We start from the raw sequence: 24,138 nt of genomic DNA, 5'->3' as shown, positions 1-24,138 counted from the left end.
GTATCTGACCTCGTTGTAGGGAAAGTGTCATTCTGAATACAGACTGTTATTGTTCTTATCACTTTTAGCTATTCTGGCCAGACAAAAGCATGTTTCAGAATTGTTCAATTCAATCAAAGGGGTTCTGTTAACATTTACAGTAACACACTGTTCCCATGTTTTGCACACTCACACATTTCAAAGCTTTCCCTTACTGTCTCTCTCTTGGTTGTTCTGGGCTCAGTTTTGTACTAAAAGTGATTGAAGTAATGGGTATAGAGAGAATAATAGTGTGATGAACAATAGCCTAGAGCAGGGTGTGGCTGTACAACAGGATTTTCACTGGCGGTTTTGGCAACCTCCCAAAATAATGATTTTGCCAACTCCCAACTGTGGTTTCAAACATTTCCAATCCGGTTTCTTTTCTCAGATGTGGAACTTTAGCCAAAATACAGAAGAAGACAAGAACAGAGTTTGATTACCAGCATTCATTTTTGAAACAGAATAATTCTTACCAATCATATAAGATTGGTATGGACAGAATAGAATTAACCTTGCGACGAATTTGCTCTATAGTACAGGAATATGTTATCAGCAGATACGGTCTGAAAACTACTGAAGTTGTTTACCTGAAGACACTTAAAGACGTAACCAAAGATCAATGAGCCTTGAAGTATCCTCAAGTAGGGCTCTGTTTAAACTCCTCGGTATTGTGGTACTTGATTTTAGTGCATGGTCTGTGCTGAGGTGAATTCATAATGACTTTCTGGATTAATTTTGGTCAAGACAGCACCCTGATGCCTTAGCATTAATGAAAAATTCATAGCAAGCTCTCTCCCAAGGGATGATTGCAAATGGTAAAGAAAGAAGATTGTATATAATTATACAGTAGTGTGAAATATCAAAGGTGACATCAATTTTAAGGATTAATGTATAAAACTGGGCCTGTTGGGTTTTGCTACTTCTTTGTAAGTAGGGGAAGACCAGATGTCCCACTTTTTTTTCTATAACAGGCGTTTGTTTTGTCTGTTTACTCCTGAATCTATTGTCTGGTGTCGTGCAGCAAAACCCGCTGCACTGGTCCTTGTATAACTGCCTGAATTGAAGTGAATAACGATCGACTTTCCCCCATATTATATGATCAGCACAATTTCACAGTGGATGGAAAACAAAGTACACAAAGCGATATCTAATATGGCCCCCTTGTTCAATTGGTCACGGTCGGCTGGTCTAAATGCCCAAGTACTGAAACTCTATTCGATCCTGCAGAGTTGAATTGCAGTATGAGACGACCACCTTTAACCCAAAGTACAGGCTTGAGCAACAAAGAACAACTTCTTGGTCAGACGTCACAAAAACCAAGAGGCTGCTACTCACAGGTGTGTGCAGTCCATAGAGGGAGGGGGGCACACAGTGCAGTAAGCATGGCTACAGCCTTTTGCCACACTGTAAAAGAGACCGTTGCTTCAGTTACATGTATTATATTTCCCTTCCGCACATGACAGAAAACCTTTGTTTTTTTCAGATTCACTTGTCGTGTAGAACACTAAGCAGTTTGTTTCGCGATGGACAGGGAACAGTCAAACTGGTCTTAAAAATTTGGACTCTCAAAATTCTGAACCCGTCAAGTAGAATATCTATTTTTTCACTATATCCATATATGCATGGTACATAAAAGGATGTCACAATATGACATGCACTTTCAGATGACATGCAAAACTGTTGATGCTGTAACAAGATAAGTGTCTGACTTCCAAGCTGGTGCCTTTTAAATCTTCAAAATAACTTTGAAAAGATGTGACTGAGGCTTAAAGCCTTAAATAAGGATGTGAGGATAAAGTCCCAACATTTTCAAAAGGACAGACTGCGTCCCAGAGCCTATGTGATCAGGATAGCTATACCAGCTTCCTCTGGCCAGCTTAGGCATCCAGACTGGCACCATTTTTAATCTAATTTTCTGAACATAAAGGGCAAAGAAAAGGCAAAGCTTGGTTTGTGGCCTTTAGCTCATAATATGTTTATCTTTAACCAAGGAAACAATGCTAGCGGTTACAAAATTTACATACCTTGACATAATCTAATTTTGCAGGGCCACATGGTAACAATTTTGGGTGGAAAGTAAATAGGCTGAGCATTTCTCTGGCCTAACACAGAACATAAATGGAAGATAATAAGTAACAGTTTGACAACGGTCTCAATGCCACATTTCAGGTTTTTATTTTCTTAAACTGTTGAATACAAGTCCTCTTTTTCTAAACTTTGTAAGTGCACTTAAGTTAAGTTCTTCACGGTTTGGTACAACTTTAACTCAGTCTGTACATGCTGCAGAAGTCTCTACAATAATCTCAGCACCGGTGTCTAGTTGTGAAATAAAACATAACAGGATGTTCTCTAGGTTAACAGTAAATGTACAAATCATTCAAGGGAAATGCATAACAGCCACTGAACTTTACCAATCATTTCAAAACATGAAGTACTCCTGCATACAGAGCTTTCATCTGCTATTTCCAGGTATCTCAATTCCACTTGAAGTTATTTACAGGAAAAAAATTGTGGCACAGTGCACGATTTGAGTCCCAACAATTTCTAAACTGCACATCTGGAATTTGTATACGTGGGATTTCTTCTGCAGAATTATCAAGTCACCTGATGGATAAAGTTAATGACTGCTAATGTTCTGAGTGTGCCCAACCCAACATTATTATGAACACAGCTTCTGTAACAACTACAAACACTTGGCAAGAGCCCGAGTGGGCATAGACGTATGAATCTTTTGAAGTTAAACGCTTGTTGAATTATTTACATTTATAACAATGCCAACCTTGTGGTTTGCCAAAACAAATCAACACCCTAAGAGCATCGACAAACATGGCCAAGTGTTTACATAAACATTGATCATCCTGGTACAGTTTTCCAACAAATTTTCCACATCCAGAAAGAAGCTCTAGACAAAACGTGTTTCCAAAATACATCTCAAGTTATTGCCAAAAGTATAAACCGTTTCACATCAATGACCTTTAAAGTTGTAGCTTAGAAAATAAAAGTATATGTACTTCTTGACATTACAACTGCCTCTGGGCACATGTAAATATCTACACAAATCTGGCTTTTTTGTTGTTTTTATGGCTCACAATCAATTTCTTCACCTGTCTCACAGTCACAGTTTTACATCCTTCTCTTTTCCTACTATTTATAGGACAGCACCACAGATACTAACCATCCTTTAAGTTACAATAAAATACTATATTTTTACATTTTCCTTCTGTAACAAATCTAACAATGTTTTGTTACACATTATGGCTCATTTTGCATTTTTCACACTTCCAACTTATCATCATTCTCATAACCCGTTTGCTATCACCAAAAAATAGAATTTAAATACTTTAGTTATATCTTTTTGTCTTTTACAATGCATTGTCCTGATGTTACACTGCGGTGTGCACTGTCACCCCTTTAGCTGAGCCACTTGCATGATGACTGGCGTGATGTTTCACCGGAACGTTGCCTGGAGGATGGTGGTACAGCAAAACGTTCGACTTTTTCTTCGTTCCGAACCTCCTGTTGCAAAAGTTCTGCCACGATTCCATTGTCTTGGCGCTACAGATCCAGAGAGATGTCCCGAAACACCCCACGAGAAGGAGGAACGCAATCTTCACACAGTACACAGCTACCAGAGGGATGGAGCTAGAAAGTCTACAGTCCACACTGTTGTTACAGGGGATGGATTGGGCAGCCATGGTCCAAGTGGACATGTTTTGCTGTTCGTAGAAGTAACAGGCGACCACGCATGTAGCTGGAACTGTGTAGAAGACGGAGAAGATGCCGATTCTACTCATGAGTTTTTCGAGTCTCTCCGTACTGTTTCCTCCGTGCCGCATCACTTTTCTTATCCGGAACAGGTTCACGAATCCGGCCAGGATGAAACAGGTACCAAGGATCAGGTAGGTGAAGAGTGGCGCGAGCACAAACCAGGTCAAAGCGGTTCGATCCTGGTTCCCGACGTAGCAAAGTCCAGTCAGTTCGTCCCCGTCCACACGTCTCAAAGTCAAGACCACGATGGTCTTGACTGCAGGCACTGCCCAGGCTGCCAGATGGAAGTAGCTGCTGTGGGCTTCAATGGCTTCTTGTCCCCACTTGAGTCCTGCTGCTAGGAACCAGGTCATGGTGAGTATAACCCACCACAGGGAGCTGGCCATGCCAAAAAAGTACAGGATCAGGAACACGATCGTGCACCCCGTGCTTTCTAGTCCTTCCTGGATCAGGTATGGTTCCCCTCTGTCCATATCGCAGGAGATGGCTTCTCGGCCGAGTCCAAGACGCAAGATGAACCCGATTGAGTAAAAGAAGTAGCAAACAGCCATGAAGATAATGGGTCTTTCTGGGTACCTGAATCTTCGAGAGTCTATCATGAAAGTCAAGATGACTACAGAAGTGGAAACCACGCAGACGACGGACCAAATCCCCATCCAGATCTCCACGAATTCCTTGTCCTGTCGACTGAAGAAGACGTCTATGGAGGCGTTACACCTGGGGGCACAGACGCCCGACTTTTCGACGAAGAGGAACTTGGCGGGGTTCGGGCACTTCTGCCTCGGGCTCGGCGTGCTGTGCGCGGCGGGCGGCGCGGCTAAGACGCCGTCCCCCGTCGGTTGCTTGTAGTCTTTAGAATCCGATGTGGTTGGGGGGCATTCATACAGAGATTCTCACGGTCGTTCTCTTCAGGAAGGGTGTCGCAGTTGAGATTTTCCGGCCACGAGAAGGAGAACTGTGCCATGATGGGGGAGCAGGCGTCTCGGACCTCCTCGCACATCGGCCGGCAGGCGGGGATGGGAATGTCCGGGACCTGCTCCGTGCACATCGGGGCGTACAGGGAGCACAGGAAGAACCGCAGGTTCACGGAACAATCGTACTGCACCAAGGACGACCACTCGTGCACTTTTATGGCGGCTTCGGTCTGGTCAATGTGGCCCAAACGGTTCGGCATCCGCGTCATGTTGTAGCCGATCCCGATACACATCGGAATGGTGATTCTCTCGCAGCTGCCCGAATCCTTCCTGAAGTCGAGTCCGAAGCAGCTTCCCAGGAGCAAGAAGAGAACGGAGGACCACCGTAGGAACCCCATGACTCGGTCTGCGAGGGTTCCTGAGCGGTAGAAAGGTGGTGTAGAGAGAGAAGGAGCACACTGCCAGGTTTATAAACAGATCCGTACCGTCAGCAGCGAACTGATCCAACTGACCACTGCACCGCCCGCACTACTGATACTCGAGTCAGATCCATCCGCGCGGCGATCGAAATACGATGATTTTGCCCAATATCAGTCGATTTTTCAACTAAGGTATCAAGGACTACCCTATATGGTCAAAACCAGTAATTTTGATTCGTAAAGATTCTAGCCAAAGACTTCAAAAGTTTCTCAACATAGTGTAGGGGACTATTTTCTGCAAGCGGACGAGGATAGACCGGATCGGTAGGGGGCCTTTTGTTTACAACGTGACAGCCTGTTAGTTTAGAACTCCAGGCATCGAGCCGTATTTTTCTCAGTGAGCAGTAACTGAACAAGGAAGACATATCAACATCTGCAGAGAAACAACAAGTACTATCACGTATTTTATTGTTGAAATGCTGTTCATGGTTCACCAAATTACTTTTTATACGTTGAAAATGTCGCTCTTGCTATCAGAAGTTCTGTGCAAAGATGTCTGTAGTTGGAGATTACTTCGCATATGCCCAAGTGGTTTGCCCTATGCCTCAAGGAAAGGTGCGGTTGCATTGTAATCATTTGTGATCATTTGTAAATCTCGTAGATTTAATCATAGGTGTCAACCGCAAGATTTGTTTCGGACAGAATAAATGGTAGAAATTTCCGAATATAGATAATAGTTTGCAGGAGCAGCGAGTGGATCAAAGAAGATTCCTAATTTTGTTTTTCTGGTATTTTTGCCCCCAGCGGAATCTGGAAAAGTTCCATGCGGTATGTGATGCGGTTTGTGCACATCAAACTTCTCCGCAATTTTGATAGTTTCCGGACACAGGCCCGGGACTCGATCAAGGACACATGGTACAACTTCCTACGACTCCATTTGTTCAAATCGTTAACAGCTGTCACAATTTGCAATTGTAGGGTTTCTTGCTAGCATTGTTTGACGATTTTATTTTGACACAGTTCTTTTCCTGCCAAGAGCATCGATCATTCTTTCGCCCATTCTTTCTTTTCTTGCGATAATTTACACATCCACCGCGGGGGTCCCTCCGTGCCGCCATGATCCGTCATTGTCTTTTGAAATTAAAATGTTCTTGTCGGTTCAGGCGGCGGCCACAAAAGGGCCATGTGTGGAAAACACAGGAAGAACAGCTTTAATTTGCGAGGTAATTATGGATCGAAATAAACTGAAACTCAAACTACAAAGGAACTCTCTTGCACGCCCCGGTTCGACAGAAAAGGAGATAAAGATTGTATCGGCGAGACAGCCCAATTTCCCTATTGTTTTTGCACCTTGCTCAATTGAAGAAAACGTTAGGCAGGAATCATTACTGTCAGCGGGAGGTAGTCTCTACAAGACTTCTCCCAGGGCTGAATAAATAGTGGAAATTGGCCAAAATAAGCTGGCCACCTGGACCTTTTCTGGTCGACTAGAAAACTTCTGTCGCAAATGGGCCATTCTATAAAATTCTACTATTTATTCAGCTCAAGGAGGTTCCTTGTTCAGCCTCAGTATACGCGTGAGTCTGATGCGGGCTACAGCCGCGCAAAATTTAATACTAGTAATCTTTTGAATGTATTTCTATTTCAATCGGTGTCAGATTCCGAGAAAGGATTAGTCAACCTTCTAATAATCACTCATCTCTCTAATCACTCGGATTAGTTTGGATATACCACCAGGGACCCTCTATTTTGTTTTGCATTCTTTTGTCTTGTTGTTGGGAGTTTTGATTGTAATACAGTATTTTTCTACGCATGTCCGGCGTGTTTCTTATTTTTTACTCCAAGATTATAAAGAATACCCCGAACCTCATTGGTTACACAAAAAAAGCTATCATTAGCTACTATTAAACTATTACACTTTTACTCACATCATACAATGTAACGTTACATCGTGACGAGTTTCTTGCATCTTGCATCTTGCGTCTATGTAACAAGTTAGACATTGACCGGTCGACCAACAAGTCGTCATTGTATTTTTCTTTCTTTCTTACTTTTTCCTTTCCGTCTTTTCGCTCGCCTTTTTTTATTATTATTGCTAGCTACCGTTTTCTGGTGATTGAAAATCGCCCGGAAAACGCCTGCTCGAGCCTGGTGTTTAGACTATCTGGTAAAGATATCTCGCCCCGGGTGGTCGCTCCAGGCTATCTGCTTTGATCGCCGACAGCCAAAGTGTGCAGCAACACCCTCTACCGGCAAAGTTTTGTATTGCATAGATCTGCACTGCTGTTCGTTGATCTTCCCGATCCGCTAAACTACAAGTGATGTATATGTGATGTGAATGAAAAGCTAACCATCATATGAAATTCCACCTTTTTCTTTGGGTCTGTTTGTGTCCTCTGTGTGTGTGTTGTGGTGTGTTGGTTAAGTTGGTGTGTGTGTCCCCATTCCATGTCCTGGTTTAGCCGTATATTCAGGGTACTTTAATTTTAAGCGAGGGGAAACAGATCATTGCATTGAGAGTATATTATATGTACTGCTAAAACAAACAAATGACCAACTGCCCTGTATTGTGATATGTTTACCAACACACAAACGGGAAAACAAACAACGTGACTTGCTAATTTGCCGCAAAACGTCATCAAAGTGTCGTAAAAGTCCAGCTGCCGCAAAACTGTCGCCATGTCGGTCTACTAGAGATGACTGTGGTGTCAACAAGAAGCCGGGATAAAAATATATCCTCGGCCCCGAATTTTTGATGCCGATCCAACAGCGGAATCATGGCGGAGGGGATCCACAGAAATAACATCGTCCGCGACTTGGGGTGCCGGACCATCGGCTTGCTCCATCCCAGGGACTTTGTCGTCTCTACAACCGGCAAGTACCAATCATTTTCATCCGTTTTGTTTATGTTTTGGGATTGTCATAGATCGTGTAGTAAGATGTCTTAATACAGAGTTGGCAGCGAAGAACGTAAGGCGATGGCGTACCCTGAAAACAGTTGGAGCGAGGACGAACCATACAGTTCTGTTTTGGTAGAAGGGGGAGGGGCGGTACTGTAGGGGGAGGGGGGCGGAACTGTCAAAACAATGTTCTGTTCCAAAACGGAAAGCAAACGGCACAGGATCATCCTACCAGTATCAGAATTTTCGCACTATTGACAGGATAATTCTGTCAGTACATTGGAGAGGGATTGTATTGACCATCATGTCAATAACAAAATGTGTACTGTTAGGTTCGTCCTGTCAACAGTGCAAATTTTTCTGTTATTGACAGGACGTGCGTTACGCACTCTTGCTCTTTGAGGTTGAAAGTACGTAACGTTACTTGCTTAACATATCTTACCCCAAGGCTAAGTGACACATGGCTTAAGTGACACCTGAAAATGGACACCAAATCTCAGCCATCCTGTTTAATACACCTGATATGTTAGTGTAACAACAGGTGTGTCTGTATGTTCCAGGTAATACCAGTTTCATCCAGAGACTCCGACTGCACAGTAAACTGCCAGTACATACAGGATGTGTGAGTATCTAACGTTATTTGTTTGTTTGTTTATTTGTTATTTAATTTCCTTCACATTGAGGGGTTTTGCTTGAATGAAGAAAAGTGACAACTTGACTGAGTTTGATATGAATCAGTTGTTTAGGGTGGTAACAACTTGACAAGTATTGGGATGCATAATATGATTTTATTCATCTTTTTAGGCAGCTTGTCTTGGCTAAGTCCACCCCTTGTCTCCACAAATTCCTAACTTCCACAATGTTCAAATTATCATCAATTGACTTGAGTCGATCACCTTGCATGTGAATTTATTCAGATCAAGGACATCCTTGGTCAGGTGAATGATACAAAGTTTTATTTGTTTGTTTGTTTGTTGTAGGTGAACAGTATCTGGTGGTCGGATGATGGTGAACATATTTTATCTGGCAGTGATGACACCAACCTCTGTATCACCAATGCTTGGTCTGGGAAGGTCAGTTTTTCTTCCTCAAAGTTGCTCTAGTCCATTATGTTCAACCATTTCTCTGCTGACTAACCACATAACCAATGGGATACCATGTACATCATAATGATCAAATTCTTCCATGTTGTCAAATTATAATAATAAAAGTGTCCATAGATTTCCATGCTAACCATATTGTCAATTGCAGGCAAATTGCAGGAGGTTATGTTGGGTCCTGGATGAGTGACTTTCAAAAACATCAGATATTTAAAAATATTTGATGTTTTTGAAAGTCAATTCTTGATCTGAGAACAATTGTTACCACTTGTATTTTTATTATATAAAAGATGTGAACTAAAAATTCATTCCAGGTTGTATGTTCCAGGTTGTCACCTCCATCAGATCCGGCCATCGAGCTAACATCTTCAGTGCCAAGTTCATGCCCCACTCCGGGCTGGGCCGCGTGGTGTCGTGTTCTGGGGATGGGATCCTGTACTACACAGATGTGGAGAGGGAGAACACCTGGGGGTCAAATGTCTTCAACTGTCACTACGGCACTGCTTACGAGGTCAGCAGCAGCAATATTATCATGTAAACAGTAGCAAAAAAGCATGAATCCCTCTATATTATGGTGCATATTGCATGGTACCTTTACTTGTCATAACCTACAAAGATATATGCATGTACATGTAACATCAAATAGTATATTTTATATTGCCCCCCCCCCCACTAGGGCCTTCAAATATGGCATCGATCATCATTATTCTTTCTTTTTTGCCCACAATTCCTGTGCTTGCTAAATGCATACTTAGTGTAGTATTTGTCAGTCCTAGGCTGCATGGTCAGGGAACACTGTGGTCACAAGCATGCATGGCTAAATCTGCGTAACAACACTTGTTCTCACATCTCCCTCCCTCTGTAGCTGCTGACAGTGGACAATGACCCCAACACGTTTCTATCATGCGGCGAGGACGGGACGGTTCGGTGGTTCGACATCCGTCTCAAGACAACCTGCACCAAAGACAACTGCAAGGACGTAAGATTTGCTGCTGATCTTTCATCATTTCTTCCACACGTTTCCTTGAGTTGATTTCTTAAATGCTTTGACACAATTGGATGTGGGAGGGGTATGCTAGGCACAGACTGTGTACATAGTATGATTTCTGTTTACTTTCGCACAATTCATGAACAAGAAGAAATGAAAAAAACACTGAAATCTTTCAATTCAAATATTATGCATTGTTAGCATCATATGACTGCATGTCTCTATGATAAAGACTATATTGTTTTGCACATAAATTAACACTATATACAATGCCTGTTTTTGTAAAGTTTATTACTCATACTTGAAATACAGATCAGTGTTTTTTCCTCTCGCAGTCCTGATAAAAAATCATAATGTGAAGGTTGTTTTTCTTGTTCATTTCTGTATCTGTAGGACATTCTGATAAAGGCCCATCGTGCTGTGACGGCCATCGCTGCCAACCCCCACACACCGTACCATCTCGCTGTGGGCTGCTCCGACAGTTCTGTACGCCTGTTTGATCGCAGAATGCTGGGAACTAAAGGCAGTGGTGAGGCCAGTTGGTCATTATACTCGACATGTTGGTGTAGTCTATGATCCAGGTCTCCAGAATGTTTGCCTTTACATTATGCTTGATGTGTGGTAAACCAAATGTTTTAAGAAGGGTCTTCAAAGTAATGGAATGTATCTCTTAAGTTGTCTTCATTTGTAGTTTTCACATTGTAGGGTTCCTAAGACTTATTTTGTTGGGGTGGGGGTGGGGGGGTAATGATAAAGTCCATGATAAAACTAGACTTATCTATGTACCAGTATAAACCTAAAGGTATTTCCAGATGTTCTGGAAATAAGAGCTACTTAGGATAAAATAAATTGGACCTAAGTAGAGACTATATAAATATGTTTGTGGATTGAAAGAGATAGTTAGCAAAAGATGTTGTGAAAGTTTATGTTCCTTTGAGTAACTGGAGACCTACATGTATTTCCTGTGCACCTAATACTTGCAGGTGGTGTATGTGGGAAGGGAACGCTCGGCGTGTTCTGTCGCTTCTGTCCGCCGCCGCTGACCAACAAGTCGTGCCGCGTGACGTCACTGAAGTACAGCGGGGATGGACAGGACCTCCTGGTCAGCTACTCCTCCGACTACATCTACCTGTTCAGCCCTCAACACCTGACTTCTGATGGACATGGGGGGGTCAAGTATGAGGATTCTCACAGCAGCAGCAATGGATACAGTGTAAGTTGGTTTGTATTAACCGTTACTGCTTTAACTGTAAGGTAACCAAGGCAGATGGTGCCTGAACAGCCCACAACACTAAACACTACACTAGCCTAGTAGTACAGTCGAGACAGTTTTGTTTCAACAACCAAGTCATTAAACTGGATTGGCCTCAGTGTGTCTAAGTTGTTTTTTCCTCTGGGAACCAACAGAAATGTCCTGAAAAGTCGTCCAAAGATCCACCTGTGAAGAGGCTGCGATTACGCGGAGACTGGTCCGACACGGGTCCGCAGTCTCGACCGGAGAGCGAACGCGATACCAGGGCAGCGTCAGCAGGTGATCACCATGTTTGATTGCTTATTTGTCTGTTTGTTTGTGACGACATTAGCCTATACTCCAACTTTTTCATTACAAAAGAATATAACAAAGTGGTTTTGCTTTTGTCTAATTGCTCATGAGAGCCTTTTGAATTGAATGAATTCAATACATGTATTTACATATACGTGGTTGTGTAAAAAGATTCTCTTTACTCGGTGACTTACCAACCAGATGAAACTATTCACTAATGTCAGTGATGTTTGGTTGACTGAGGATCCAGCGAGCTTCATGCTGATTTTTATGTTTGCCCAGTGGCTGATGAGAGCGAGAGCCCGCAGCGCTCCCTGATGCAGCGGATGACGGACATGCTGCAGCGCTGGCTGGAGGACCCGGCCAGCTTCCGCCAGTCCATGCAGCCTCCGCAGGGACAGGACTCCTCCCCGTCCTCTGACTCTTCCACTTCTCAAACTACGGCAGGGACACCCTCACCTTCCCAACAGGAGACAGCAGGAACACCCTCAACTTCCAGACAGGAGGCTGCAGGAACAGCAGAGCCTTCCAGACAGGAGGCAGCAGGAACAGCAGAGCCTTCACAACAGGAAACAACAGCAACAACAGAGCCCTCCCAACCAGAAACAGTAGAAACAGCAGAGCCTTCTCAACAGGAGACAGCAGGAGCAGCAGAGCCTTCCCAACCGGAAAAAGCAGAGTCTTCCAGACAGAAGACAGCAGGAACAGCAGAGCCTGGAGCAGCAGACAGCCAGGTTTGTACCAAATCTATATTTGTTGAAATTTGCATGTTTCTAAGACTAACGTTCTCTATTGTGCCTGCTCAGAAATGTTGGAATATATAAAGCCTCTTCCGTGTATTTCTATCATTTCTGTCACTCGTCACACTTTTTAATTTGCCTGAATTTCAGTCTTAAATGTTTCAGACTCTTGCATGAAGATACATAGATGTAAAAGGAACACTGTACAGTAGCAGAGTTCTGTGTTTGTTGCAGGAGAGCAAAGAGCAGGGCAGCCAAGCAGAGCAGACACCTGAAGGGACAACAGCAGAAACTGCTGCAGAAGAATCAGCTGCTGCAGGGCCAGGTGCTGCAGCTGTATCAGGTGCTGCATTAGGTGGAGTTGTAGAAGAAAAAGGTGATCCTGCCAAGAGCACAGAAACAACACAAAGTGACTCTGACAAGAATTCTTGCAAACTGAAAGCATCACACATAACTAAAGACACAAGTGCTAAGAAGGACGTTGCAGCCTCGGCTAAGGAGGAGGAGGCAAAAGTGAAAAGTGACAGTGAAACCTTAGATAGGAGCAAGTCTGAGACAAAGAAAAGCAGTAAGGAAAGAAAGGAACAGAAAGACAGTGGGACAGCTGTTTTGAGAGAAGATGTTGCACAAGAAACAAGTCCATTGTGTGAAATTAGAGTTGTGGATACAAGTGAGTTAACCACAGAGTCTAGTACTGTGGGTCAGACTGGAGCTGTCGCCAAGGCAGCTGGTGATCACTCAAATGATGCCGAAAAAATTGACAAATTGAGAAGTGACTCTACAGGTGATAAGAAAGAGAAAACTGGAGAATCTGCCAGTTTGAAGGTCGATTCTTCTGAAGGTCAGCAGGAGTGTCCATCAGAACCTGGGGCTGTCGGAGGAAGTGACTTACCAGACTCGAGCGCTGTTTCTCAAGAAGATGTGGTACGTCCCAAGACAGGCTCCAAGTCTTCTCAGAAAACAGGAGGGGATGATAGCAGACAGTCCCCCCCACCGACGAGTGAGACAACCCCACCCACCCCTCAGTCAGATGAGCCGATCCATTCAGGAGACAGCAGTGATGATGATGATGAAGAGACATCACAGGTAGGGCAGAATGTCATTAAATGGAGGGTTGGAAATATACAATGGTCTACTTACTAATGATTGTTTTCAGATTGAAATAAAAGTGTAAATCAGAGTAAAAATGCAATGAATGAGGAAGGTACAGTGAGTACCCTATATAGAAAAATCAATAAATGAAGGTACAGGAAAGGAGAGAGTGAGTGAGTGAGTGAGTGAGTGAGTGACATTAACAGTGAGTGATTTGTCTACTTGCTAAATGCCTTTTTGTCAATAGGATCTTAGTTTATGTCACTTTTGTTCCTCTACCAGTAGAATAGCCCCTTGCTGGTACAATTGTTGCCCAGTTGTTATGAAACATTGAACCAGGGCTACCCAAGTAGCCAAAGGCTATTACAAAGGGCTAGACCTGGCAACTGAACCAGCGGTTACCAGAACTGTTTTCCATCCGCAGTCGGAGGAGAGGTCAGGCCGCCCGATGTACGCCCGGCTGCAGGCGCTGATGAAGATGCGTCGTCAGCAGCGCGAGAAGGAGGAGACGGAGCTGAGCCAGCTGCCGTGTCCGCCGCACAAGATGATCTACAAGGGACACCGCAACGCTAGGACCATGATCAAGGAGTCCAACTTCTTCGGATCCCAGTACGTGATCAGTGGGTCGGACTGCGGGCACGTCTTCATCTGGGACCGCTACACCGGGAAACTTGTGACGCTCTTCGAGGCAGATAAGCACGTGGTGAACTGCGTGCAGCCTCACCCGAGATATCCCGTGCTGGCGACGAGCGGGATCGACTACGACGTGAAACTTTGGATGGCGATGGCGGAGGAGGCGAGCTTCCCGGAGGAAGCGCATGAGATCATGCACCGGAACGAGGCGATGTTGGAGGAGACGCGAGACACGATCACGGTTCCCGCATCATTCATGCTGCGTATGTTGGCGTCACTGAACCACATCCGCTCAGAGCAGGACTCACAACCTGCAGCCGAGGAGAGGAGACCCAGTGAGGACTGAGGGAATTTAGTACTCTTAATTTTAATAATAAATGTACCTGAGAAGTGTTGAAAACAAAAAATTTCTCACATCTACTTCACTTCTCCAGCCCCACCAGAAAGGATTCCTCTTAAGAATTTGCTAATGTTTCAGGAGGTAAAGTTTGCATTGTCTTCCTCTTTTCTGACCTAGATTGCTGTACAGCCTGTACTGATAAATGGAATACCATGGAGCTTACAAGTCACATTTTAACCTCCTAGATAACACTTAAAATGATGGTGGTTGCAGAAGCCTTGATTTGGCTGCAGCATGCAGTGATGGAAAAGTTGGGTAGACACTGCTCAATCTGTCTATGTTAGAATGTTACATACTCAGTAGTACCGGTAGTAAATTGTCTAATGCTGCACTGTATATATGTGTGTACAAATGTATTTACCTTTTTTGCCAAGTCTTTCTATCTCCATTTAATTCTCACAGCATTTTTGAGAGACATTGTCGTTGCATCTAGTAACCCATCCACTGGTCAAGCCTTCTTTTGCCTGCTTCCTCTGTCGGCCTAGGGTGGGGCTCCACAGAGCTCTAGAGATTGAGACTTAGTGTTACATGGACACCATTTTTTATGCAGAAAATAAGTAAGTTACATCTCAAAGATGACAAGTTTGAAAGAGTCAAATCTTTTGGGCTAACAGTGTGATGATGCATCGAAATGGGAGTATCTTACCAATAATACTTCCATCAAATGAGTGTGTACTTATATCTCACAGCACGGGTTACTTTTAAAATTCAGGAATCTGTAGCCAAAATTTAAAGCCATATTTCTACATACATGTACATGTAACTTATAAAGTTATTATGCTCTTACAAGTGAAGCATGGGAAACTTACCCGTTTATCAAGTATAAACAAAATGAAATGTAGGGTATCCAACATGGTGCCCTTCAAATCTGAAAACTGTTGTTCCCAATAGACAATGTGGAATGACCTGTGAATCCTTGCTTTTTCAATGTAGGTTTCATGTCAGAGTATTGTACAAATGTATGTGGAAAATAGAGAATGATGTGTAACTTGTGGGTTTTGTGATGTAAGGGTGCTTCAAATGGAGAGTTGATTTGAATGTGCCTTCCACGCAAGTCACTTTTGTGGTAGGAAAACAAGAACATTTAACCTTCTCCCTGCTGCCTAACCTGGTAACCAATACACATTTGGTGCAAAATGACTATATCTAGCAGGTTGATGGTCAAAGATTTCTGATAACTGCGTCCAATGCAAATTTAGGATGCAGAAAGCAATTGTTGTTCTTATAGTTATGATACACATCATACAGGTATATATACATATACATATACATATACAGGTATATGTGTCATATGTACAGTGAAATCAAACTACAAATGTATTAATTCAAAACATATTGTGATTTGCTCACTTTAATTCGATCTTAGGCCACACCAATTTAATTTGTTGGTTCTCGGATTATTTCAGAAAAAATATGAAGCGACAGGGCGAAAAAAAATAAAAATAAAAACAGGTCTAGGCATCCTATTATAGGCTTAAATGCTACAAAATGAGCCATGAAGTCAACACAAAAGGCTGGGTTAAAATTTAAACATTGAATTTTGAACTTTTAATCAAACCACTGCAATGATAGATGGGAAAACTGTAACAACTACTCAGGAAGAAAAGGACTTTCCTCAACTGTTGGGGGGCAAAACATAAGCATTTTTCAGTTGATTCAGGACCAGAATCAAATTTTTTATTTTTTTTTTGCAAATCAGAAAAAAAACAAAGAGGCGAATCCGAGAACCAACAAATTAAATTGGTGTGGCCTTAGCGCCTGAAAAGTTGCACTTATTAAGGGGCAATTTTAGCATATGTTGATATTTCAAAACAACAAAATGTAGTCTCAAGTCTTTTATTTGCTTGAGATATTACATGTATGTCTTCATGGGGTGTTTGCCAGAATAGCTGTCAGTGTTACAACAGATTGAAAATAAGACAAGAACCATAGTTTGAACAATTACAGTCCGAATAAGAATTTAAAAGTAAAATTGTTCCTTACAATGTGAGCAATGCAAACATTACAGAAATTTTGCATAAAAAATGCTGCTTGAAGTTGAGGGTATGTTGTTATTTTTTTAAATCTACTCTATGAAGAGTGAGAATAAAAGCTCAAATTAAGGAGCGAAAGATTATTGCTGCATTAGGCCATGTTGATTTGATTATATGGATGACATCCTCCGGGAACCCCAAAATTGATGCACGCGTGCGAATAAAAAAAGTTTTGCAAAAAAAAGTTGTTTTCATTATGAAATCTACGTGGTCATGAGGGTTGAACAAATGGGACAGAATATGGTTTGGAGAATAGTCTAGTCTTCAAGTTCATTCCTTTTTTCGTTTGATTTTGGCATCCTACGACATTGGTATGGTTTTTTTGTAACTTACGGTACATTTTTGCTCATTTTGCAACTGTTTTGTACGATTTACAGTATGGTTGAAAACTTTTTTTTTTAAACGGCCGAAAATTCATGCGCGCGTGGATGTCATCCATATAATCAAATCAACATGGCCTTAGCGGTTGTGCCAACATTATGGTGCAGTCTTTCAATAAACTGCTAGAGGCCGCTTTTGACCCATGCACTAATGCGTAACTTGCCTCTTAATATACAAACTGTATATTGCAGTGCCAGTCGATATGTTTGCATACGGACCAGTGCCCTCGTAACAAGTTGATGATTGAACCGTCACAAATTTGATTGAACAAATCAAAGAGAAGAAACTGCCTTGAACAGAATGGTGTTTTATTAATCTCCTTGGTTTTATTAATCGATTTGATTTATAACTCCATGTATAGATTTACGTTTCTAAGGTCCAGATTGTGGCTAAAATAAACGCAGAACCAACCAGCCGGAACGCAAACAAAGCACATCACTATTCCTATAGGTAACTCGAACTCTAGTACTGGTTGAAATTGAATTACGGAGACGTTTCGAGTATTATTTAAACTCTTCCTCAGCGTCACTAGCGGACTTGTCTTGAGTTGCAGTTTCAACTGTTACGGCCTACAGGCATCAGCCTCTTCTAGACACTGGACACGGAAAACAATAACAACAGCGGATTAGCAACTTGTCGGGCATTCCCGCAAACACAAATATCCGCAGATTAACAAGATTATCGGAGGCTCAATTACAGATCAACAAAGTTTTTTTTTTTCAGAAAATTCGACATTTTGTATGAAAATCTACCTTCAGTTACAGCAACGACGATCATACGAGCGTATCAATTCAATTTATTTCATGCATTTAAACAAGAAAGTATCCCTGTTCAGTTGTAGTACATGTATATAAGAAACCTGAAAAGTTTCGTGTTTGCTGTTACAAAGTTACAAAGACCTAAAGAAAGAAGTGAGTTGCTGGGTACAGTAGAAATTGGCCAAAAATATAATAGACTGAAATATATGCCATATTCATATAATATGCGATAGCATGCCATATTCATATGGATCAGTTTATTTGACATTTTATATTAATTTCCAGCAACCCATTTGAGTCTGGTAAAGACTCACCACAAATCTGCTTAAAAATTGTGTTTCTTTGCGTTCTTGTTGGTCTACTATCCCTCACTCCCACACTGCTGCAAGCTGACAAAAGAAAACACAGAAGGCGTTGTTATCCCTGCCTTTCTAAACACTTTCACAACAAAAGAAAAACAAACACCATAAATAGGCCCTTCAAAAGGGTTCTACCGCCCATCCTACACACGGAGGGGTGCGTCATCACTCCATGTGTGATGGCCCCGCTCTGCAGGCGTCGGCGGGTGCACTTTTGCGACAAGCACGCCCTGCCTAACCTCTTAGCAGATGTAGCATCCTGACAGCTTTTATAATAAAATGATTTGGAAAAGCCTTATAAAACACAGGGCAATCACAAAAAACGTTAAGATTTTCCTAATTTCTATTTGTTTGAAGAATTTATGATCACCTTTGACGGGGCACAGTTGTCGCAAGTAACGGTCGGGCTCACATCTAAAGGTCCTAAACAACTCAGCTATTCAGCCTATGGCACTTTTGTCATTTACTCCACATTCTCGTAAAGTTGTTTGGAACAAAAGAAAGAAACCCTCCTCCAGTAAAATAGTCATTTTATGTACAGGCTTTCCCCTCGTTATAAACGTACACCCCCAACCATCCAATCCAACTTGCCGAAAGAAAAACACAAACGTCCCCTAATAAAAAGTCTCAGCAACATTTCAAAGGGTTCATCTACCGTTACACAATGCAAGAGTCTACGCAACAGAACAAAAGTGCTACCCGTGTTCGTCAAACACGGTATAAGATAGAAAATAAGATAAAATACAGAAAGCCTTACGTCCACGTGCAATCTGTGTGTGTTTAAAACCCCGTCCGTTGATTTTGTTTATGTAATGATTTCTCACGTTAGTGGAAGATTTTCGTAGTTCTGCCAACTAGTTCGACGGACAAATCAATCATTGATCATTATCAATTCATTATTCGATAATTACGGGCGTATCTATGTATAATAGAGTGTGGCAGCACTTCGTCTGTGTGTGAGTCAACCTGTCTGGAACAAGCAAGCTGTCTGCCTCTGTTTATGCAAGAGTTTTTCGTGTTAGTGCGATATTTCATATACCTGTGCCAATGAGTTTGGCATTCAGATCAATTATTCGACAATTATGGGCGTTTTGTGAACATTTCAACACATTGGGACTGTCGCGTCTGTGCTATCTCCTAACAGTTTGTCATGTATTGTGTCCGAGACAATTGTCGTCAACAACTCTTTTTTCTTTCATTGATGATGTGGCTTCCGTCTGTCTGAGACCAATTTTTCCATCGATGGCAAGGAGATTTCAAGTCGATATCACTACAATCCTCTCGTTTATCTGATACATTACTTGTACAGTATCGTGCACATGGCAAAAACGATATTGCCTGGATATTGCGAACAGTTTATCGAAAGAGTTAGCAGTTTTCTCGATCAGTGGTCACCTTTTCTGGCAAACTTCTACTATTCATTCATTCCCAAGAGCAAGGATCATGACCAGTCACCTATGTACATTCGCAAAGTCATAGGCAAGGTTTTTGGATTGTAATATTCATGTCAGTTTGTTTTCCTTTCCTTCCCTAAACCGGACAGTTGTTTGTAGAGCCATTGGTTTATAACGCCATTCAGTTTGTGTACAGTTTATTTTGTTCCCTTTGTCGGCGTTGCCGTTCCCACAACGTCCGCTCAGAGCAAGGTGCGTCGGTCCCGCTCAAGGGCAAAGTGTTGTGATTCTCCCCGCTGGTGGGGGGCTGTTCTGAGGAATGCGACAAACGTTGTCGCGCTCGTGTGTCTCCGCAGGACCCCATCATGCTGTGGCTGAAAAAATAACAAATATATTTGTCGGCCAAAACGCAATTAAAAAACTAAGTTACGCTCGGACCATCACTTGCTGAGCAACTCTTCCAGCAAATCGTGTACCAATTTTGGAAACTTTCTACTACTGTTTTAACCAAGGAAGGAGTCTGCTATGGATTAAAGCCTGTTGGAGGCATGTTGGAGGCTAGCCCTCGCGGCGTGTCGGCCAGCCACCGCTCAAACCCCCGCCCTCCCGCGGGGCCAGGCGGCTTACTCCCCGCCGCGCCGGGGTCAATTAATCCGGCATTTCTCCAGGTTATTATTCAATTACGAAGGGTTATCATCAGCTAACTATCCGGGATTTAGGACGGGGCGTAATTGGACGCTCCTGTCACCAAATCCCTCCCCTCGGTGGCTCAGGGCCAAGTTGAGCCGCCCGGGTTCTTAAAGACGCTTTGTCTTCCACCCGTGTTTTGACTTGGTGTCGTGGTCCTTGTAAATTCGCACTTTAGCGACTTTTAAACTTCAATTTGGCGGGACACACGCACTAAGTCGAAAATCGCTGACTGGTTTTAGCCAGATTTCCGGCTGGCTAGAACTCGCTGAAAGGGGCCATTTTCAGCTGCAGTGCAGACACAAATGGGGTCCATTTCAGAAAAAGCTCCATAGACGGCTGTCAGAAATCTGGCACAGTCAGAAAACTGATGTACAATCTGAAATGTCGAAAACAGCAGTGGAAGTACTAGTACCAGACATACAGACGCACGCACGCACGCACACATACGCACATACACATGTCGTTCGTCCGTCAGGTTGACGAGGACCGCTTTGTCATCCCTCTGTAGTAGGGTGTGTCCTCAGGTGACTGTAGAGTCCAATTTTCGCCCGGAACCGGCGCTCACAGTGCGGGCAGGAGAACAGAGCAGTGTTCGCCACAGGACCGGCTGCACCCTCCTTCCTGGCTCGTCTCTTCTGCTGTGCGGCAGTTCTGCGTGCTTTCTCACAGGTAGCGGCACCCTCTCTAACTGTGCGTCGCCATACACACATACACATAGACACACACATACACACACACTTACGCACACGAATGCACATACACATAGACATAGGCAATCACATCATTTGAAAATCACTTTGTGAGCTGTCAATGAAGACTTGATCATGAAGATAGGAAAAAAAATCGATTTTGCACTCTTTTGATATGTGCTAAGTAACGATTGCATTTCTGCTTGAATCAAAATCGAAATCTGAACTTTTAAGTACACGTAGTAAAGCACACGTGCGCTAATTGGAAAAACACAACGCAGCTTCCGCAAGATTTCCACACATCTTTATAGAAATCACTTAAAGTTTCAATAACGGTAGAAGTAATTCTACCCTGTAAAAGACGGACTCAAAGAGCATTAGCATGGTTTTTAGGGATTTTCAGTGTCATTATATTACTGTTTTTGTAACTGAATGCGGCCATTCTGGCTGTGCTTACGTGCGCATTTGCCACCGTAAGTGGATTTGGGCGAACAAAAATGAATAATAAACCATCTCGATTCACGGAGCTCAAAGATAGCTTAACGAAATGTCTGAAATACCGGGAAGTAGAGAACATACAGCTGTCAGGACTTTACTGGACGTTAGAAGAGAACCGGATCATCTTTCGTTAGTGTTTCAAAAGGACATTATCCACTAGTGTTGTACACTAAGCGGATGAGTGTGTGTATGATCCCCGTCATGTATATCTTTCACTCCAAATTATAGAATCATGTGCGTATCACTTTATCTATAACCAAATAATTAGGAAAATATATGGTAGTAATAGTATCCATTTGAGATTAAAGTTTCCTCCGAATTCTGATATTTTTCGGCCAATTTTCCAGAAAAGCCTTGTGAAGGCATTGCAAGCTGGTGTCTTCAGTTTTGTTGTTGTTGTTGCGCGTTGTTTGTTGTTTTGTTTGTGGATTAGTCAGCTGACGCAGCAGGTTTACTTGTTGTTCCTTGAACAAACTACTGATATCTTCGGATTCAAGCTAAATTTAACACTCGCCCGTCAACTTCCAATTTTTCTTTTACGACTGCTTGAATTTCTCAACCCAAGAATGGTCTTCATGTTGATGTCGCGTTTAGACTAGCTATATGCCAAGAGATATTCCTTCTCAAAGCTCAAATAGGGAGACCTTTTTGCTCGAAAACAGCCGAAAAGTGCATTTCTGTCGCTGTCAACGCGGATTAAGACCTCCGTGCTATGTTTACATAGTCGTTCTACTTCTTATTTTCACGGTGTCGGGCGAAAAAGCGCGAACATCGACACATTGTCACTGTGGTCACTCCCATATTGCTACAATGCTCAAGTGAATTCGAATACAGCAGAAAATGCATCTCTTGCTGTTATCAACAAGCATCTATAATCTACACCGATGTCGTTCAACTCTTTATTTATTCTCACATTGTTGAATGAAAAAGCGCGAACGACCACACATTGTCACCCCCGCTTGCATACAGTCAAAAAGTATATTTCTCTTTCTGTCAACGAGGAGCTCTAATCCCCCCTGCTGTATTGAAGACTCTAATCTCTACTTTTGTCGTTCAACTCCTTATTTTCACGGTGTTGAGCGAAAAAGCGCGAACATCGACACATTGTCACTATGGTCACTCCCGTCTATCGCCACTATGCCCAAAGTGAATTCGAATACAGCCGAATATGCATCTCTCTTGCTGTTATCAACAAGGAAATGCCAGGATAGCGTCTACTATCTACACCGATGTCGTTGACTCTTTATTCTCACATTGTTGAGTGAAAAAGCGCGAACAACCACACATTGTCACTCCCGCAAAAAGTAGAAGTTTTTTTTTCATTCATCAAAGCATAAAGACATAACAAGGACAGTGTGACGCTGCACTCAAGTTAACAACTTATATTAACAGCGCCACACACAAAAAGGTACAATAACGTTTGAATATACAAAGTTGACATGTGCGCCGTAGTCCCACCACCCCAAGACATTAAAATATTAAATTAAATGCTAACAGAGCTATTTGAAAGATAAAATTACATAGTAGAAGTTCTCTTTCTGTCAACAGAGAGTTCTAATCCCCCCTGCTGCATTAAAGACTCTAATCTCTACTTCTGTCGTTCAACTCCTTATTTTCACGGTGTCCAGCGAAAAAGCGCGAACATCGACACATTGTCACTATGGTCACTCCCGTCTATCGCCACTATGCCCAAAGTGAATTCGAATACAGCCGAATATGCATCTCTCTTGCTGTTATCAACAAGGAAATGCCAGGATAGCGTCTACTATCTACACCGATGTCGTTCAACTCCTTATACTCACATTGTTGAGTGAAAAAGCGCGAACGACCCGCAAAAAGTATACATATTTCTCTTTCTGTCAACAAGGAGATCTACCCCCCCCCTTGTATTAAAGACACTAATCTCTACTTTTGTCGTTTAACTCCTTATTTTCACGGTGTTGAGTGAAAAAGCGCGAACATCGGCGCATTGTCACTCCCGTCTGTCGGCATGTGTGGGGAGGCGGATGTGATGTTTAGTGATGAGGTTTGAGTGATGAGGCTGTCATCTCACGAGGGACGCCCCCCCCCCTCTCAACACCAGCCTGTATCACATGTCTGTCCGCTCCTCCCATTGGTCATCGCGTAACTGACATGTCAGATGGTCTGGTGCGTCGTGTCCTCGAAATCAGCGCTTTGGGGGTTTGAAATCTCCGTACTAGTATTTTAAACCTCGTATCAAAAGTCTTTAAATGGATATAGGACATGGGTCGTTTTTTGCTGTTGCGGAAAGTCATCTCCCATAGTACAAGTCAATGAATGAGAGTCCAATAAAGTTTGTTACATGATATTAGGTGTGCGGGTGCCTAGCCTGCTACTCTATATTGTATATTTTCGTTTCTAATTATCCTATACAGAGATATCTTGCTTAGAAAATTTGTTTGTCAAATTTCCGGTGTCGGTGCCGCCAAATCTAAAATTCTGGTATAGTATCCAGCGTCGAGGTCTATCAAATTTCCGTCGATTCTGCGATAAGTGTCAACTGTGGATTGACTTTCGACGGCTTTGTAACACCCTTGGACCTATAATCGTAAATCTCCAAGCAGATGTTATATTAGAAGGTCGTAACAGTTTTCTGACTGCCACGTTGTGTGCCAAGTTATTAAATTTAGACTACTGTACATATTGTAAACTACAATACAATTCAAGATGCACTCCTGCGATGTTGCTTTTATCAAATAAAGTTCTAAAAGTTCTAAAGATTGTGGCCTTCTTCTAATTTGCCCCCATTTTCTGACAGCCGACCACATGTAGGGCATCAGTTAGAACCGGACTGTCC

At 42.6% G+C, this 24,138-nt stretch overlaps 2 protein-coding genes across 2 annotated transcripts; one reads left to right on the top strand and one right to left on the bottom strand.

Annotated features, from left to right (window-relative positions):
• Window positions 1–2,173: 2,173 nt before the first annotated feature.
• LOC109481198 (frizzled-9-like) lies at window positions 2,174–5,268 on the bottom strand. Its single transcript, XM_019783726.1, is given in 2 exon segments — window positions 2,174–4,658; window positions 4,661–5,268. Coding segments are annotated over 2 exon segments (1,695 nt in total). The 5' UTR covers window positions 5,102–5,268; the 3' UTR covers window positions 2,174–3,404.
• A 2,264-nt stretch (window positions 5,269–7,532) lies between these two features.
• On the top strand, window positions 7,533–14,675 carry LOC109481195 (DDB1- and CUL4-associated factor 6-like). The gene is made up of 11 exons (XM_019783723.1): window positions 7,533–7,996; window positions 8,583–8,644; window positions 9,003–9,095; window positions 9,451–9,633; window positions 9,988–10,101; window positions 10,504–10,639; window positions 11,094–11,323; window positions 11,518–11,641; window positions 11,936–12,387; window positions 12,628–13,479; window positions 13,910–14,675. Exons 1-11 carry the CDS (start codon window positions 7,900–7,902, stop codon window positions 14,462–14,464), a joined length of 2,898 nt encoding a protein of 965 aa, XP_019639282.1. The 5' UTR covers window positions 7,533–7,899; the 3' UTR covers window positions 14,465–14,675.
• Window positions 14,676–24,138: the final 9,463 nt, after the last annotated feature.

Source organism: Branchiostoma belcheri, unplaced genomic scaffold (genome assembly GCF_001625305.1).
Source record: "Branchiostoma belcheri isolate BF01 breed outbred unplaced genomic scaffold, Haploidv18h27 scaffold54, whole genome shotgun sequence".
In the NCBI taxonomy this organism is placed as follows: domain Eukaryota; kingdom Metazoa; phylum Chordata; class Leptocardii; order Amphioxiformes; family Branchiostomatidae; genus Branchiostoma; species Branchiostoma belcheri.
This window is presented reverse-complemented; position numbering and strand designations above follow the sequence as displayed.

Coding starts and splice junctions, on each gene's coding strand:
- LOC109481195 (XM_019783723.1), top strand. CDS start 7,900: ATGGCGGAGGGGATCCACAGAAATAACATCGTCCGCGACTTGGGGTGC. Junction 8,645..9,002: donor TGCCAGTACATACAGGATGT/GTGAGTATCTAA, acceptor TGTTTGTTGTAG/GTGAACAGTATCTGGTGGTC. Junction 9,634..9,987: donor ACTACGGCACTGCTTACGAG/GTCAGCAGCAGC, acceptor CTCCCTCTGTAG/CTGCTGACAGTGGACAATGA.